Here is an 18,604-nt window from a genome sequence, read left to right on the forward strand (position 1 = left end):
TACTGAATGCTCTGAACAGCTCATAGGAGAAAGGGCATTGGTATTTACCTGATACGCCCGTTCTCTTTGAGCTGTGAAGAGCATCCTGCCCCACCCCTTTTTCCATCTGGTGGGTCCCATTTCTGCCAACGAATTGTTAAGGCATGCAGGGCAAATGGCGTTTATTCTCTCGTCTTCGCCAAAACTGGGGAGGAGTCCCATGGAGGAGGAGGAGCGTTCCAGAAATTAAGTCCAGCCTAGACGTGCAGAGACTGAAGCACTCCCCACTACTGGATGCTCTTCACAGCTCAAAGAGAACAGGCATATCAGGTAAGTACCAACACCCTTTCTGCGCAGTTCAGAGAACTGACAAATCATGACCCTGGCTGCCCCCCTGCCCTCTCCGCCCACTCGTCCCCACCCAGTCAATCCTTATCATGCACGCGCAACATCATGCACATACCCAACATTGCTGACTGGGTTTTTCCCTGCCCAAGTACTCCTTAATGTATTTCTTTTTTTTCCCTCCCAACCATCAGCTGTACTGGGATGCCCCTCACTGACTTACTGCTTCGCCCAGGAAGCTTCCCTGAGGCCCAGGAAGGCAAAAAATGGAGGGGGACCCCACTGCACCTCCCCACTGCGCTCCATTTATTTTCTTCCTGAGCCCTGGGGAAGCCTTCTGGGAGCAAAAATGCCCTCAGGAGGCTTCCCTGAGGCCCAGAAGGCCTAAAGAACTGTGGGCTGCCCCCCACAAAAAACAACCCATGCCCACTCAGTCACATGGCCATGGCCACCTAGCCATGCCCACAGAATCGATTGTTAAAAAATTTGAATCTCACCCCTGAATGAAAGCATGTAATATAAGAAGTGGGATTAGAATTTGGCTCTTAGTTCTCATAACGAATTAGCCACTTTCTTGCAGTACACCACATTGGAAGGTCTGCTTTAAGAAACAATATTAGCCAGCCTCTTCTTCTAGCTCTATCTTTTGAAACATATGCCTTATTTCTGTTCTGTTCTTGATTCCTAGGTCCAGCTAATCACAACAGCTCCCTCTTAGCCTCACTTCCCATCCCAGGACGGTCTTTACATCCATCCCTGGATATCAAGCATTTTCTGACTTTCCGCCTCAATGGCACCCCACCACTCAACCTTTTTCCTAATTTCAATACGGTGAGTTTTTCTAGTTTGATCTGTCTCTTTATCCTCACATAACATGACCTTAGCACTGTATGGAGTTCAGTAGCAGCAAAACTATCCTCTGCTTTCTGAGTTAGCCATTTTCACTCTAGAATATAACTATTCTGGTCCAATGTTTATCTCAGTCTTCTTTGTTTGCTCATTGCATAATTCACCCTGTTGATCTATAGACTCCCAAGGTCAAACAGGACACATACACTGGATCTATGCGTGGTAGCTATTGAAATACAGCAAGAGCAGGAGGCTTACACGTAGCCCATCATGTTCAACATATTATGCCCCACACCTACAGATAGAACGCTTAAACTAACACCTAAAGAGAGATGCAAAGGTCACAGGGGTTTTTTAAGATGCCATGATGATGGTAGCCATATAATGATATAGCTGTAGTGTGGCTTTCTAATTGATGGGCGGAATCACAGAGTTCCAGAATAATATGCTAAATTGACTTTACTTTTCTACTGATTTCCCATAATAAGTAATGCAAAGCACCTTGGAATTCCCTTGGAATTTCCTTGCAATTTTGTTTTCCATGTATTTCAAAAGATCAAAACAATAGAGATATAGTCAATCATCACAAATTCTAAAATTGTGTATCTGATATCCTTTAAAAACAGTCATGTTTCCATTTTCTTGGCACTACCTCCCCCACAATTCAATAGGATTGCAACTCCAAAAATTCCCATCCAGTATAGGACCATGAAGGTTTCAAGTTGGGGTCAATTGTGCTTGAACATCTTCAATAAAGACAGATGCAGTATCTATTCTGGTCTCCTGTTTTCACAGCAGGCAGTAGATGTCTTCAAGAGGTTTGCACTTTGGCTTCTTTATCTGATATAATATTTCTGAATGTTGAGGATCCATTTAACTACAGTACTAGGATTATTAATTTATTGATGAAACTGCCTTTCTCCATTTACCTATTCCAGATTTTGCTTGCTATATTTTACAGTGGTAATTATACCACTTGGTCTGCTTGAGAGCAGTACTGTTTTCAATGAATGATACCATCTTCTATTTTCTGAGCAAACTAGTGTTAACAAATGAATAATAGATGATCTATATGTTAACCTGTTTATCTTTCCCTTTGAAATGAAAAATGGAATATTATATAGAAAGAATTAATGAAAGACAAAAGTAGAATCACAGTTGTCATATTTGCTCCTTGCTCTAGTAGGATGGAAAAAACAAATAATTTTGATGTTAATTTCTATTACTATCTAATCTGTTATTTGGACAGATTGAAGTTCCAGTTGATAGAAATAATTAATAACCTGGATGTTAAGAAAATCATGTTATATTCTTCATAGCTATGAGAACTAAGTTAACCAATTTGGTTTAGTTATGGCTCATTGTGTTTATTCAGTAGATTTCTAAGTAACCTCATTATCTTAATTTGTATATACAGTAGCAAAATAAAAGCACCACTATAAATAAGTTTATGTAAACAAAATGCAGTAGGAACTTAATTATGATGAGTATTATAAAGCTTTCATATATTTTAAAACATATCCCAATGAGATTGGCCTGCCCCACTTGCTCTGGCAGTAGGTGCATCTTCAGACCCCTCAGCCAAGACATTTCAGCTGATGTTCAGGATAAGAACCATTTCTGCCATGGCTGTTGCCCTTTGGAACATCGTACCCCTTGAAGTGATAGAGATCCTCCCTCACCCTCTCGGCTTTCCAAAAGGGCCTGAAATTCTGGATCTGCCAACTGGCTTGGGGCCCTGATGGAGGTGCTTCACGTTAGAGATGTTTAGTAAATTAGAAGAAGATCCCAGCTCCATCCCATTTATGTGTTGGTCCCTTTTTTGTCTTGCTTTTATTAACTTTTAATGTTTCAATTTTTAAAGATTAATGTTTTGATTTTATTGTAATTTTTCGGTGTTGCAAGTCATCCAGAGTCATTTGACAGTGAGATGGGTAACATAAATTTAATAAATAAATAAATTTAATAAATAAATATGTGAAGCCACATATTGCATTGAACTAACAAAGAAAATAAATTGATAGTGAGGAGAAGAGTCTGGAAGTGATGTACTTTTTGAATTAAGTCTGAACCTTGAAGCAATTTGACTAACTTCTTGGGAATCAAGAGTTTCCTTTTTCTCTAACGGTTTCATTCTGCGAATAACGCAAGAAAAGGCTTATTTGATTTCCCTTGATTATATAACCAATTTGTGGATTTGGAGATAATAGACAGGTAAATATGTGCATGTGTGTGAGAAAGAGAGACAGACAGACAGTCAGACTGACTGGCTGGCTGACACCATTCTTGGGTCACCTGGTTTTCCTGACCTCATAGTCTACAGGAGATTCAGTGCAAAAATCTCTCTTTATATATTAGTGGATATATTGCAGGGATAAAACAAAAGTAATCCAAGTCATTGCAAATTAGTTGAAACATAGAGTTGGGAATTTTTCTTTTCTTAACTGCTTGAATCCAAAATGATACTTTACAATTTTCTGGATATTTTGTCCTTGTCTTAACAGATAGAGAGGTGAGAAAGTCCTACAACTTCTGTAGATAAATACATTAGGAATAAATTGTATCTAGTAGGTTGGACAATGTTATTTATTTTGATTAAGAATCAATTTTTTAAAAAATCATTTAAAATAGTATAATTTAAAAACCAGTAAGTTCAGGGGAAAAAGATGGATAAGCAGTAGCAGGCTTAGGTTGTTCTAATACTTCTAGCACAGTAAAATGACTGTATAATTCTTGCATCTCTCCTAGTAATCTCAAAATGCTCAGCTATCAGGAGGTACACGTAATCCTTTGCAGATCAGGTCTGTGTAATGGAAGAAAATTTGTAAGTTCAGCGCAAAGAATCTCCATGGAAAATACAGACTGGAATTGCATGTACTTCCTAAGCTTGAGTAAATTACCCAAAATTGGATAAAAATGTTTGTTTGAGTAGTGACATATTAACCAATCACAACAGAGATACAACTTTGTGATAAATGATAAAAAGGACTTTCTAATAAGAGGTTTTAGATAATGAAGGAAAAGATATGGAAAGCACTATTAGAAACCAAATTTCTTGAATTTCATATTGGCTCTAAGTTGGAATATTATTATCACCTCATTCTATACTGCCAAGAGTAGATAATTAAAACAACTAAGCAAAAAAATGGTAAGGGAGAAATAATAGAGTTGGTTACTGAGCAATTTGAAATGGAACTATTACAATTTTAGAGTGCCTCTAAAATTGGTTGGGTTTTGCTAAAAATTCAGCTATGGAATAGTTTGTTCTTCAACATAGACCAACTGCAAATTTAAATAACAAAAAAAAAAACCACTGCAGAATTTTAAGAACCAAAGGATAGGCTGTCAAGAATGGGAACATTATGTCAGAATTTGAGAAAACTGCAGGAACTAGTTCAAACAATTACCAGAAGTCAACATGAACCTGAGGGCACAGGATGCTGAAAGTTTGAGTACCGAATTTGGATCCTGTAAGTAAGGTTCTACATTCCTATTGATTAACAGCCCATAATTTATTGAATACTGGAATAAGTCTAGATTCTAGAAAAATCTTGAATTCTGTTGTTAGAAGTTAGCAACCTCTAAAAGAATAAGCCATACAGAAGTAATAGAAAAATATATTTGCCTAAGGCAAACTTCAAACTATTAGGCAGGTCTTTTTTATGTCTGTTTTTGCATAATGATTAATGACAAAGGGTTTTCTGCAGTGGCTGCATGATTCTAATTGGTTCCCAGAGTAATTTGTCATTAAATTGAAATACTAAAATATTCTTATGTATCAAGCCTTTTTAAAGTTGAATTAACAGAATGGTTTACCTGATAGATTTACTTTGCTAAGTTTGTTCTACTCTACTTTACTCAACTTATAACCAAATGTTTTTTAAAAAATTGAGAACTGTGTCATAATGTAGAAAAGTAATTAATAATATTAATAAATGATGTTGTTCACAGCCTTAGGATGTTTAGCTATTTACTGTCGCTTTTATGGTAATTATCATCATTTAATATGAAACATTTAAGTCTCTTGAAAGAGAGCTACATTACATGCATAGAATTTTACCTTACACATGGGATAACACTTGATTACAAGGTTATACACGTATAGGTTGTTTTTAAAAACAATTGTCTATTAAAAGCAAAACTGTATCTATCAGCTATAATGTATAAATGGAGCCACAAAGTAAAAAGATTGCTATTCATAATAGTAATTATTATTGGTTTGTTGCACAATCTGCTAGACATTTAAGACCTTATTTGGCATTTTTTTCAACCTATCAAGCCCTTCCAAAGATCTGTGATAGGTAGTTGTGGATGTTTGATGGTGTTAAAGTCTAAGCTATTTGAGTAAAGCTGCCTTTTGTAACTGGCCAATGGTGATATTGTCAATATCACTGCTGTTCAAGTGGTGCACCAGTTATTTTGGGATTGCGCCCATGGTGTGTATTTTGTTATTTTCTCTAGCTGTTTCTCTTCTATTTTACTCTCTGAGGTACTGCCATGTAAACTGTCCAGATTATTTTGTCTTTCTTATTGACAATTATTAAGTCTGGGGTGTTATGTGGCAGGTGCCTATCTGAAATTTAAAATCTCAGAGCATTTTAGCTTCTTTATTTTATATTATTTACCTATTTTATGGTCCCACTAGTTCTTGCTTGCAAATAAAATGGTACTTCTTGCAGATATTCCAATGTACCATTGTGGTACTTTGTCATGCTGTTATTTGTAGTCAGTCTAAACAATCTTCTTGCAGCGGCTAACCAAGTGGTTGATTGTTTCTTCAGCTTCTTTCCAAAAAAGCCACTTTATCAGTTCTGTCTTTGTATATATTTGATCTTGTGCAGCCAGAATTAGCACCTCTGACTCTTTCTGCAACTTATCTACTTTTAGCCTGCTATTTTTTTAACATACTGGCCGTGTAATATTTTGTCTTTCCATGTTTGTTTTCTGTTCTTCATTTGGTCCTTTTTATAGGCCATTTTGGTTTCTCGGGTACTCAGTAAGCCTTCCTGATATACTAGCTTCAGAGCATCTCCTTCACTATCTTTCAGATATTCTTCCAGGGCCTTTTTTTCTTCTTCAACCTTCTGATATACTTGCAACATTCCATAACCACCTATTTTCCTTGGTAAGTATAGTCTGTCAAAGTCACTGTGAGAATGAAGGGCATAAGTTATTGTCATTATTCTTCTAGTTTTCCTATCCCAGGCTTTTAGTTCTGCTTGAGTCCAATCCATTCTCCCAGCTGTGTATCTAATGACTGGAATTGCCAATGTGGTTAAATGTCTTGATGGTATTTTCCACACTAAGTTTGGATATTAAGATCTTCTTCATTCTCTTGATATATTTATCTCTAACCCTTTTCTTGACTTCAGTGTGCTTGATGTCAGCCTGAAGAATATTTGTAACTGTCTTCATTTAGACATAGGGCATCTTGATTCCTTCAGTTTTCACTATTTTTCCCATTTAATGGTAGGCATGACACATTTGTCTACCCTGTTTCTCCAACAATACGGCCTCCCCCAATAGGAAGTCCCAGCATGTTTTATAGGCATGAAATGAAATTAAGCCCCTCTTCCCAAATTAAGGCCTATATTAAAACATGCGAAATGGGGGAATGGTGGGGGCGGGCTTGCCGTTAGGAAGTACTTTTGTTGCATACCCAGATATGGTGCTGCCTGCGTTGACCCCGATACGAAGAGCCCCACCAACACAGAGGTCAACATCCAAGCCATCACCACCTGCCTGAAAATGCAAGGGGGGAGGAATTAAGTCACCCCCGAAAAGACATCCTAGCCATTTTTTCGGGGCTCAAAAAATAATAAGATCCAGCCTTATTATATGAGAAACACGGTAGTCCAAATTCTATTGCAATATCTTGAACAGCGCAGAGCAGAAAAAGCAGCAGCCATTTCAGATGGTGTTTTTCCATACAGCTTCAGATCATCCATGTAAAAGAGGTGGGATAGCCTGGCAGATATTTTTGATGTTTGATAGCCATGGTCTGACTTTGTTCAGTATGGTTAACAGAGGAGTCTGTGAAATGACAAACAGTAGTGGTGATAGTGAGTCTCTTTGAAAACTATGTCCCAATGTAACCTCTCCCAATGCAACCTCTCCCATCTATGAGGGCTATCCACAAAATAGATTACGTTTTCGTTTGTAGCAAGAAGGGGCAGAGCTAGTGCGGCCATCTTTGGTCTGTGCGTCCGCCGCTCAGTCTGCACCTAGTCGTGCTAGTGGGAGGTTCATATCGTTGCCCGTTATTTCACAGCAAACGTTTGAAATGTGTGCTGCAGTTGAAAATCCCTCGAGTTGTGAGGTGTGATCAGTGATAAGGTTTTTGTTGGCAAAAAAACATAAACCGATTGAAATTTTTCGGCAACTGTGTGAAGTGTACGGGGACAACATCATCACTGAAGTTGGAGTGCGCCAATGGTGCATTAAGTTTAAAAATGGCCGAACTACGGCACTCGAGAAGTCTTGAATGCTTTCAAGTGGGAGATTTTTCCTCATCTGCCCTACAGCCCCGATCTTGCACCAAGCGACTACTATTTATTTCCGAGGATGAAGACCTGGCTTGGAACACAGCGCTTTGACGACGACGCAGAACTGCAGGCGGGCGTGACTGACTGGCTCAAATCTCAGGCATCAAAGCGCTGTGTTCCAAGCCAGGTCTTCATCCTCGGAAACAAGTGGTAGTAGCTTGGTGCAAGATCGGGGCTGTAGGTCAGATGAGGAAAAATCTCCCACTTGAAAGCATTCAGGACTTCTCGAGTGCCGTAGTTCGGCCATTTTTAAACTTAATGCACCATTGGCGCACTCCAACTTCAGTGATGATGTTGTCCCCGTACACTTCACACAGTTGCCGAAAAATTTCAATCGGTTTATGGTTTTTTGCCAACAAAAACCTTATCACTGATCGCACCTCACAACTCACGGGATTTTCAATTGCAGCACACATTTCAAACGTTTGCTGTGAAATAACGGGCAGAGATATGAATCTCCCACTAGCACTACTAGATACAGACTGAGCGGTGGAAGCACAGACCAAAGATTGCCGTGCTAGCTCCGCCCCTTCTTGCTACAGACGAAAACGTAATCTGTTTTGTGGATAGCCCTCGTATCAACCTTGATCAGTAATCATATTCATTGTGCCATCTATCTTTGCAGAAAAAATGTGATGTTTCTACTGATACCTATTATTTCTAGGTACTTGATTATTCAGTTTTGTGAAGTGAGTTGAAATCAATCCATATTACATTCAAGTTGATCAACCACCTCTTGCAGTTTTCCAGAATCATCTTGTCAATTGAGAATTGATCCTTTGTTCCTCTTGTGTTTGGGGGGAGGGGGGTTTCCCTTCTATTCAGAAAATGGAATCATCTTTATGCTTTGGAGGCACTGGCACACAGTGGTTGGCCTTTGATCTATCATAGTAGGCTTTGTTTTTGAAAATAATCACAAAAGGAACAGATATACATCCTCATGCTGTACATAATACAGTCATTCATACGTCATTCATATGTCACTTTTCTCCAAAAAAAATCACAATACTTTTTCTCCTTTTGGAAATACTGTGACTCTATATTTATACCACCCTTCTATGCCGCATCCTTGCATCAGGTTGGTGCTATCTAGAGTAAACTGCTATTAACTATAGTATAAAAACTTCCCTTCCTCTCCTAAAATCTCTGATAGTTCACTCCTGCCATTCAGTTTCTATCTATCCCCCTTCATTTTTATTGCAAATGAATCAGTAAAAAAAATTGCCATAATCATGGGAAGGTACCATGATCATCAATTATTGTTTGTTGCCAGTTCCATTTCCTTTGGTGATGGACTTTAGGGATCCAAATAATGATTCCCTTGTCTGCATACTTTGCCTACCAGACAGATGCTCCTGTCCAGGCACCTAAATAGCTTTGCTAAGAAATACAATCACCTTCAAACCTCAATCTCTTTCTCGTCCCATTGTTCTTGATGGCCAGCTCTGGGAAAGATATCTTTCACAACCACAGGGATAAAAGAACAATGTTTATATTATAGATTATAGCTGTGGTCAATTCTATGTACATAGAATTTTTATATTAGCTTATTATTTTTTCTTATCTTTTTTACCTTTGTAGTTCTTACTCTAACCTTTTCCCTCTATTTCAATTTTTGTGAATATTTAAACATGAGAGTTAGGGAAAACCAACAGAAACTAATTTCTTTAAAGCAGAATATAATAGAATTGGTTTGCAGCAGTATTCTCAATCTGTGTGTTACACAAGTGCTGGTTTTTCAATTCTTTTAACTTGGCCCTTGAGACATCAGGCAATTATTGAAACGTTACTTCCTCAAACTCTGTTTCCTATCACAGCATAAATTATCTTCCACATCAGCAATTTCTAGAGAAGCATGAGGTTCTTGAGAACCTTATAGTGTTTTTCCCATTGCAATACCTATAACGGCTGACACGTTTCTATGAAAGCTTGTCCAATAGTGTCTTTCTGCAACAATTTTCAGCTTGTAGAGAACACTGACACAACTTATAGAGAAGGGCCACATTAAAAGTTATTGTAGGCCCCAAAGGAATAGCTGATCAGTTGCTTCACAGCATAATAGCCTCGATGGAACTAGCAGTGTAGAAGGTGCTAAGGAAGGGTTTTCTTCCTTAACCATTACTACCAGCAGAATTCTTTGCCATATTCAGCTGAAGCTGGAGAAGAAGTAACTAGCATCATTCAGATCAGAGAATGTCCCTGTCCCTCAGAGCCAGCATACGGGCTTGATTTTTGTGTTCTGCAGCAAGGCCTGCCTTGTGTCTATAATATTTGACCCATCTAGTTGTATCAAATTCTATTTTTAGCTACTTCCTGACTAAGGACTGAGGTTTTGGAGGAGCAGAGGTTTATATGCCTGACCCAAATCTGACAGATAAGGACATTTCCTCAGCAAACAAGCAAATGTTCTATGGTGCTATGAAGGCAGTTTTGGAAAAGCACAAACACAATTTTACATGCTCAGAGCACCAGCTAACTTGGCTCCATTTATCTTCACATCCTTCCCCTCTCTAGATGGATCCAGTACAAAAGGCAGTAATCAACCATACCTTTGGTGTACCCAATCCACTTAAGAAGAAGCAGTTCATCTCTTGTAATATTTGTCATCTGAGATTCAACTCTGCGGTAAGCTACATCCATGAAACATTAGGATCAGGCAGATGTGAATGGAAAAGGAAGAGGAGAACTACAATATAGATAACTATGTCGATTTTGCTTATGAGTGCACAAAAATTCACATACTATTTTAGTGTTCAAGGCACCTAATTTAATTATGTGTGAAGAAAGTCATGATTAGTAATGCCTTCCGTATTCTACAGTCCCAGGCTGAAACTGTCTTAAAGCTGAATTTGTGGTAGTCTTTGGCAAAGGTGAGACTTCAGTTGGTGTAGGCCTGATTTATGGTTCCCTTAGATTCATGGAGCGCAAAGCATGGCAAGTCATATTAACAAGGCTCATCAGAGAAAGACCATCCGCTGCAGATGGCGCTATGAAGGTATTGTTTAATGCACGATCAAGATCTCGTGCTGCTTCTAAGTTTCTTCTTCTAAAATGTTGCAAGAGGAACAAGTTAGAATCCTACTGTTGGATGACTTATTAAACTGTGGATAAAGACTCTTGGTTTGTTCACCATGCTCCCTCGTTGAAAGGGTCTACTGTCACAATAAAAAAAGAAGAATCAGCATGATACTTTGCTTGCATATAAGCCATAAAATGTTGTATATTGTGTAATGCCTGCAAGTCATTGAATGTCAATTCTTTCATTTCTTTTAGAAAAAAACAGATATAATTTTTTTCAGGAAATAATCTTCTCTTACTGCACTACCACCTTCCACCCCTGTGTTTATTTCCTTTTTTTGAGGTAGGGGCATGAGAAGAGAAGCAGACTCTTAGGGGCTTGCAAAGGGAAACCACACTTTGGTGTTCTTTATTCTGCATTCAAGAATAGTATTTTATCTGGGAGACCCATTCCATAGGTTTTCAGCCTGTGTGCGTTACTTGAATCTGGCATAAAAGAAGGGAACTGCAGTATGCAGCCCTTATTATCCAGTTGGTGCAGTTCGGCATTGTGCCCAGGGACTTTTTTTTTTTTTAATAAAAGCTGTAACCCAAAAAAAATTCCAAGGCAGAGTTTTTTTTATTCCAGCTTTTCTAAAACACTATCTAAATTCACCCATTCAATGTAGCATAGTTCTGTATAGTACTAAAGGTGGCAGAATTAATTTGTTTACATAGATTTATTAGAACCAACCAATAGAGTAATGTTCCTTGATCAATACAAATCTTAATGTCATATATTTCCTGTACTTTCTAAAAAAAGCTATTCAAGATAATTTGATCACTCCTCTACCCATAGAAATTAATATGCAAGCAGAAAGGCATCCACCAAAGAGCCTATGAAACAGAAGCATTACTAGGCTTACTAGGCTTATTTTGGACTGGTTACAGGTAAACTAACCAAGGGAATATCTAGATGCCAGGAGAACAAATATATCAAGTGATGCTTCTTTGTCCCAATAAAAGCCAGTCCATACTTTCAGCACTATCCCATTTGAACTGTGTAGGCCCTCTAGCAAAGCATTACGTCCTCTGTTTTCATTTTGTACATGTATACACATATGCACATATACCCACACCCCTTTGCCGTCAGGCTCCTGTTTCATCTGATGACTTTCGCTCCCTCCCTGCCTCATGCTGTGCATCCATATAATTCAATTCCTGGCATTGTTCATTGCCTGGTGAAATGGAGATAAGACACATTGCCCCTGATTAAATGCAGCCCATTTCTTGTTTCAAAAAGCGCTTTTGGGCAAAAAAGAAAGAAAGAAAATTAAAATATGCAGCTTCAGAAAAAAAATATGCAGGAGGCAGTTTTGCAACACAAAATAAAATAGTATATAGCTAAATATATTCACTTGAAGTAGAGGGGAAGAGAAGGACATAAATGACAACTATTGTCCCTTCCTGGAATGCAGACCTAATATGAAGTCTATATTCCTAGGCAGCCATGCCAGTTCTGTATTTACGTGTGAGTTTACATTTTGTGCTTTCCTATAACCAGGCCCTTCAGCTTTTCAGAGAAAAGGATGAATAAACTGAAGTATGTGTTAATGTCCTCTGCCTGTTCACTGCTGATAAAATATTTTTTTAAAGAAAATACAAAAGACTTACAAAAGACCCCTGTGCCCCAAAGCCTGTGTACTTAGCAGTCAAAGGCAGTTTTCCTGATTCTCACTACAATGAATGGTTCTCTGGCAAATTCATGTGAATTTAAGTCCAATCTGAATTGAAATGAGGGTGTTACATTAGTTTGCATAATGGCTGAAGAAAGAAATAGAAGTGCTCAATGCCCAAAAAGGAGAGGTATAGAAAATTCCCTCTTGCTCTGCTTTTCATGTGTTTTTTGTTTCAGTGGGAGATGTTTAGTTAATGCATTAAACTACATTTTTATCCTCATATTCTTAAAAGATCCACTCCACTTGTACACTCACGCTCTATCACTTGGCCTGCCTATCTATATAGCTTTTTCCAAAGGCTCAGATGGGAGGAAGATGTACACAAAAAGATTATTTCTGTGCTGCTCCTCAATACTGAAAAAAACGAAATGGAGAAAACTGGGGGGAAATAGCAAGGTAGCTGGAAAAAATGTCATCTGCTGCTGCAGCAGGAAGATAACCAGGCTTCAAAGTGCTCTCCACCAACTAGAAAAATGGGCTTTGCAAATCATTTTGCATTATAGTCTCTCTTTGATCTTCCATAATATGGAATGGCCTTAATACTCTTCTCCATCACTCAACACTCCCCTCCCGTTTATCTCTCTCAGAATCAAGCTGAGGCACATTACAGAGGCCACAAGCATGCTCGGAGACTCAAAGCCATTGAAGCAGTGAAAAATAAGCACAAGACAGCTGACAATAGCAGCAGCAGCCAAGAAAAAATGGCTAATTTTGAAGCTGCACTAGATATCAGCAGAGACACCACCAGCAGCAGCAGAGGTAAGAGGCAAGCTTATCTAGGAAGAGGCATTCTAGGTAGATTTTAGTTTGGGGAAATTTCCATATTTTTCTGTAATTGACCTCTTCTGTTTATGTAGCAGAAGAATAATCTTAGCTGAGATGCCACTATAATGGAAGCAAATGCTAGTTATCTTTAAGGCTAGTTAATCTTAAAACCACGATTCAGAGGAAAATAAATGTCTTCCTTTTTTATTAGCACAACCCAGTAGCTTGCTAGGATTGAGCCAACCAATGGCAGAACATTGCAACCTCATGCTGATGTCCCCAGCAGAAGAATTACCAGCCAAGATATCTACTGGCGTCCTGTCCCTGGTTCCCCCATCAGTTTCAGAGCCCTTGGAAGTTGCTCCAGATAGTGCAAGTGTGAGACCAGCAGCAGCAGCTGGTATGGAGGTGCCAGCAACTGAATCTGGAGAAACCGCCGGCTCAGCAGCAGAGGTGGAGAAAGAGGGAAAGAAAATCAAGCAGCACTTGTACTGTCCCACTTGCAAAGTAACAGTTAACTCTGCCTCTCAGTTGGAGGCTCATAATTCTGGTAAGGAGCCTTCATGTGGGTTTTCTCCAGCTACCCCATAAAAGGCCAAGTTAGACCTATAATGTGTCTACCACTGCTGTAAAAAATATGACATCTGGAGCCTATTGCATGTAGCTCATAATAATTCACTTTCAGAGGCATCTGCAGGATGCAAGGCTTTTGGCAAAATGATGAAATCAGAGTCACAATGCAAGCATCACACCTTTTGTACATGCATGCATGCATCATCATGATACATATACAAAAGGGGGAAAACTTGCATCACAGTGGTGCAGCACTGTTTTCATTATTGGCCTTCTTGCCTACTTCAATATATCTGTTCATTTCACCTCCCAAAAGCATTTGTCTAGGTAGTGATACTGAATCAAGGTAGTTCCATTGTAGCAGTAAGAGGGATAAGTTACTCCTCTTCCTCGACAGAAAATGTTGAATGCTACCAAAAGTACACCATCTTGCCTCATTGATATTAATAGACTTTAGTAACAGAAGCTGACAAAAAACATAAAGAAAACTTCCCCAATCTGGCATCCTTCAGATCTTCTGGGATTGGAACTCCCTGAATTCTCAATATGTGTGGAGGCTGCCACTTAGAAAAGGTAGCCTATTAATCTATTTTTATTCCCAATGAACAAATTTTTGAGTCAGTTAACTAAATTTTGTGCTAAAAGCATACATTTCAGACTTTGGGGATTCTTAACCAATACCTAACAATGAATAAATATGTGTTTAGTTCATTCATAGATGTTTTATTTTAGCATTCTTTCAGCAGACATGATAATAGGCTATCCATAGAATAGAAGAGATACAGTAGTATGAAAGCCATGAGAAGCAGGTATGGTGAAACCAGGAGTCATTTACAGATACTGCCTGCCAGATTTTACAATAACTCTACTTTGTCACTTGAGTAAGATGAAAAGCTTGAGAGTTTTACAAACTCTTTGCTTTCTGAATTCAAAAACGATTGGACAAATAGGTATGGTTTGCTACTAATGTATTTGTAGTCCGCTGATTGCATATTTCTTGAAAAGAACTGGGATCCCAAGTTCTATCCATATTTTTTTCTGTTCTCAAAAAAGAACAACTGTATTTTTCTATCTTTATATGATGTATTGTAAGAACTTTTTGCAGCAAGCCAATTAAGAAATCAAAAAGCTGAAATATTTCCTTTATTTTACACACACACACACACACACACACACACACACACACACACACATGTTTTCTTAAGTTTTTGCGGGTACTTACATTTAAAACTGAAACAACTGTGGCAGCCTGACTCACAGACGGACAGAATACAGAAGCCTGATGATGGCAGATGAGATTCTGCCAAAATGTTGCTACAACTTTAAAAGCACAACTACAATGACGTGGGAAAATACCCGAACAAAGCTGAATGCCATACATAATACATATATATATATATATATACATATATAGATATAGATATATATATGCAAATTTTGACTTTCCATTTTGCTTAGTAAAAATTTTATTTTCTCCTACCTTCATCATCTTCCAATTATTTCATTGTTTCTATTCTTATCTTCCCTGATCTGATGATTGCTTAACATGCCTGACAGTGTAGTTCAATACACTTGGAGCTAAAATAGATTAGACTAACTTTATAAAGAATGTTAATGAACTTGAGAACCTGCTTGTTTTTATAAAACTTTTGGATTTTATTCAGTACTGTTGTTTTAAAATTGTGGAATCTTCTGTGTAAGATAGTGAACTGTTTTATTTTGACTCTTTATTTTTAAGGCTGTCATTTTGTTATGTCATATGTTTTCAGGCAAAACAAGGAATTACAATGATAAGGATAGTTAAAAATAAAGAAAAATCAATTCATTTGGGATCTGACCTTGCCTTACTTGCTATCTCTATTTTACCTAATAGTAGCAAAATATAAAATACAAAAGTTATCTCTAAATGGTGTAATTGACAGAAAGGCAAGATAAGATCATATAACCTTTTTAAAAAATAGATTATTGTAACAATACATAAACTTATACCACTGTTCTAGCCTGTTACTTTAACCACTATCGTTCCCCAAATATTATATAATAATAGTATATTAAATATAACAATATATTAAGATGTATAAAAAGTGCATTTAACAAGGAAACAAGAACAAAAAATTAAATATAAAATGCAGATGTTGTGTCAGAGACCTGCCCTAGGATTTCCATATAGCCAACTTGATTCTGGCATCATGGAATTGCCCCATTCTATTGATAACTGCCATGTCTGCCTCTTAGACCACTTGCTGTTTATCAAAGTGCAAGAAACAAGTTTCCCTTTTTTGTTCCGGGCTCATCTTCTCTTCCCCACTCCCAGGAGCAAAGCACAAATTGATGCTGGAAGGCCAAACAGTTTTGCCAAGGCGAAGCCGAGGGAAGGTTCTCTCTCGAGTAGGACACAAGCCCAAACGGATTGGCAGCAAGGGCAGCCTCAACATTCAGAATAAGGCCTTCCAATGCCAGGTGTGCGAGATCTTTGTCAACTCAGAGACACAACTCAAACAGGTAAGCAGATCAATCTAAACACTTTTCTGATTGTCTGGAGGACTGTAATGAGGAACATGCTGAATTTTGGATATTTTTTGAAGGAAGCATTTTAAGATGGAAATAAAAAGGGGAATAGAGCATTAATCTTTCCACCCTACTTCCACTCCCAAATTTCAGCTTAGACCTTTCATTAAGTATCTATTAAGATATTTAATGAAGTTAAGAGAAGAAGTTACATTGCAAGCAGAAATTTTACTATTCTGAATTGCAGGCTAAAGCAAAGATTGCATTAAGATACCTGAAGCATCATCCCAACAGTTCTTGTAAATAAACAAAATCACATCTAAGGGGCAGTCAGGGTGAAAAAGGAACATGGAAGGCCAGCTGCTTATATCTTTCTCTACCTTAAATTCCTCTGATCCAAATATTGTCCTAGGCAGTTTTCCATTCTCATCAGATTTGAAGTTTATATGATACTTGCCTTCCAGAAAATCCTACACAAATGGCTTTTCCAATGACAAGAGAATTATCAGAGTTAAGTGCTTCTTTATATAGTATCTAATTGATTAATTAATTGCAAATACTGTGTGCAACTTGAGTAGTAACAAGAAGGCTAAAAATCAGCAGCACACCAAGAACAATGATACAGAGAACCTTTTATTCCACTTACCCCCATTTAATGGACATCAGATATAATTGGGCAAGATTTCTGTCTGAACAACTTCCTGAAATAACAGACAAATCTTTTCAATCCAAAGCAGTCCATGCTAAATGTTACATTTACATTACATTTACATTAATTTCATGCCATCATGTTGATTTACCTTATTTGCATAACGATCTGAATATACTAATAGTGAAAATTACATCATTTGCATTTATTTACGTCATTTGTGTAATAACATCATTACCCAAATAATGACATCCACGTCAAAGTGTGTCGTTTGCATAATGACATAATGACACAAATCACCATAAATGATGTAATTTGCAATTTAATCACCCCTGAGGAATAATAGACACCCCTCCCCCAGTGGGGAGATTTTACTGTATTAGTAGCATCTCTAATAACTACGATTTCATACACACACAGAGTAAATAGCAACTTAATTCTTCAGACACTTTTTAAAAAGCAGCAGCACAGGAACAGAATTTAAAAATAACCAGCGAAAAGGGAAAACTTACTGTTAGAAGGGAGCATTGCACTTTTGTAGAACAGGAGAATATTTGAAGAGGAATTATTTGATTAAGTAAGGAAACATCATAGAAAAGGGTTGGAGACCATTCAAGAGGCTGAGTACAGCTGAGAAGATTCTCTTTTCCAGATAAATACAGCAGAAACAGGCACAAGAACCTCTCTGGCAATCTTCAACGTTTTGGTAGGCTAAGCTGATATAACAGTGTTTCAAATATCCCATTTCAGCCACTCAGAAAGCATGCACTCTAGAAATTGACATTTTGGGTGCCATCTTGAAGTTTTTTTGCCATAAGCAAAAAAATGTACCAATAAATCGCTTTCTACTAGCCTCTTATTTTGTGCTTCCCTGTTTTAAAATCTTATCTTAATAGTAATAAACAACATAAGGAATATAGATATAATTAAAATCCAAACAGTTAACTAATTTGTGTTTCCCATGTCCAATTTTTGGTCTCTGCACAATTATTTTATCCAATATTTGTTTCCAGCAAGATATAGGCAAGTAATGTCTAGATAAACAGAAAAGAAAGGAAGTACAAAATAGGAGGACTCATTTTAAATTTAAATAGAGCATTTTGAACAAGCCTTGAAATAGGCCTAAAGTTAATTATCCTGTTCTGCATTTATCTTATTAAGGAAAAGATTCAAAGACAGATATATACACAGTTCTCACCACGAAGACAGAGTAGTATCTATCAGGAGACAAAAGTGTCAGAGTAAAATGTCAAAAATACCAGAAACCTGAAGTCAAAGCAATATTAAAAGCTTGTCATCATGACCCTGTTGGTCCAAGCTTAAGCAGAACATAATTTCAACATAATTGAAGACACGTTTTCCAGTTCCTTCATCAAATAAAAACATAGAATAGTCTAAAGAACTGTCATTGGAAAGTTTATTAAAGGTGACAGAAGCATATCAAGGTGCTTTTATACATAGATAATGGTGGGAGCTTTTGTTTTTTTCATCTACAGCATATGAGCAGTAGACGTCACAAAGACAGGCTTGCAGGGAAGCCACCAAAGCCCAAATACAGCCCGTACAGCAAACTGCAGAAGAATACTGCCCTGGCAGTGAGTATTCTCAAGGTATTTGTCACAGAAGGTGCCAGGTAACTCTGGGGTGTATGGAAA

At 37.7% G+C, this 18,604-nt stretch overlaps 1 protein-coding gene across 4 annotated transcripts in view; it reads left to right on the plus strand.

Moving 5' to 3' along the window:
- Positions 1–18,604, plus strand: part of ZNF385C (zinc finger protein 385C) — a 261,764-nt gene that overhangs the window by 230,359 nt on the left and 12,801 nt on the right. For 2 of the 4 annotated variants that reach the window (XM_026718266.2, XM_087916252.1), the window contains 6 exons: positions 1,013–1,155; positions 10,233–10,343; positions 13,042–13,213; positions 13,431–13,769; positions 16,107–16,294; positions 18,446–18,559. In XM_026718266.2, coding sequence (XP_026574051.1) covers positions 1,013–1,155; positions 10,233–10,343; positions 13,042–13,213; positions 13,431–13,769; positions 16,107–16,294; positions 18,446–18,559 — 1,067 coding nt within the window. The remainder of the gene's footprint in view (positions 1–1,012; positions 1,156–10,232; positions 10,344–13,041; positions 13,214–13,430; positions 13,770–16,106; positions 16,295–18,445; positions 18,560–18,604) is intronic. The other 2 variants (XM_087916253.1, XM_087916251.1) reach the window with 2 other exon arrangements.

This window comes from Pseudonaja textilis, chromosome Z (assembly GCF_049901715.1).
Source record: "Pseudonaja textilis isolate UNSWEBS1 chromosome Z, rPseTex1.2, whole genome shotgun sequence".
NCBI lineage: Eukaryota > Metazoa > Chordata > Lepidosauria > Squamata > Elapidae > Pseudonaja > Pseudonaja textilis.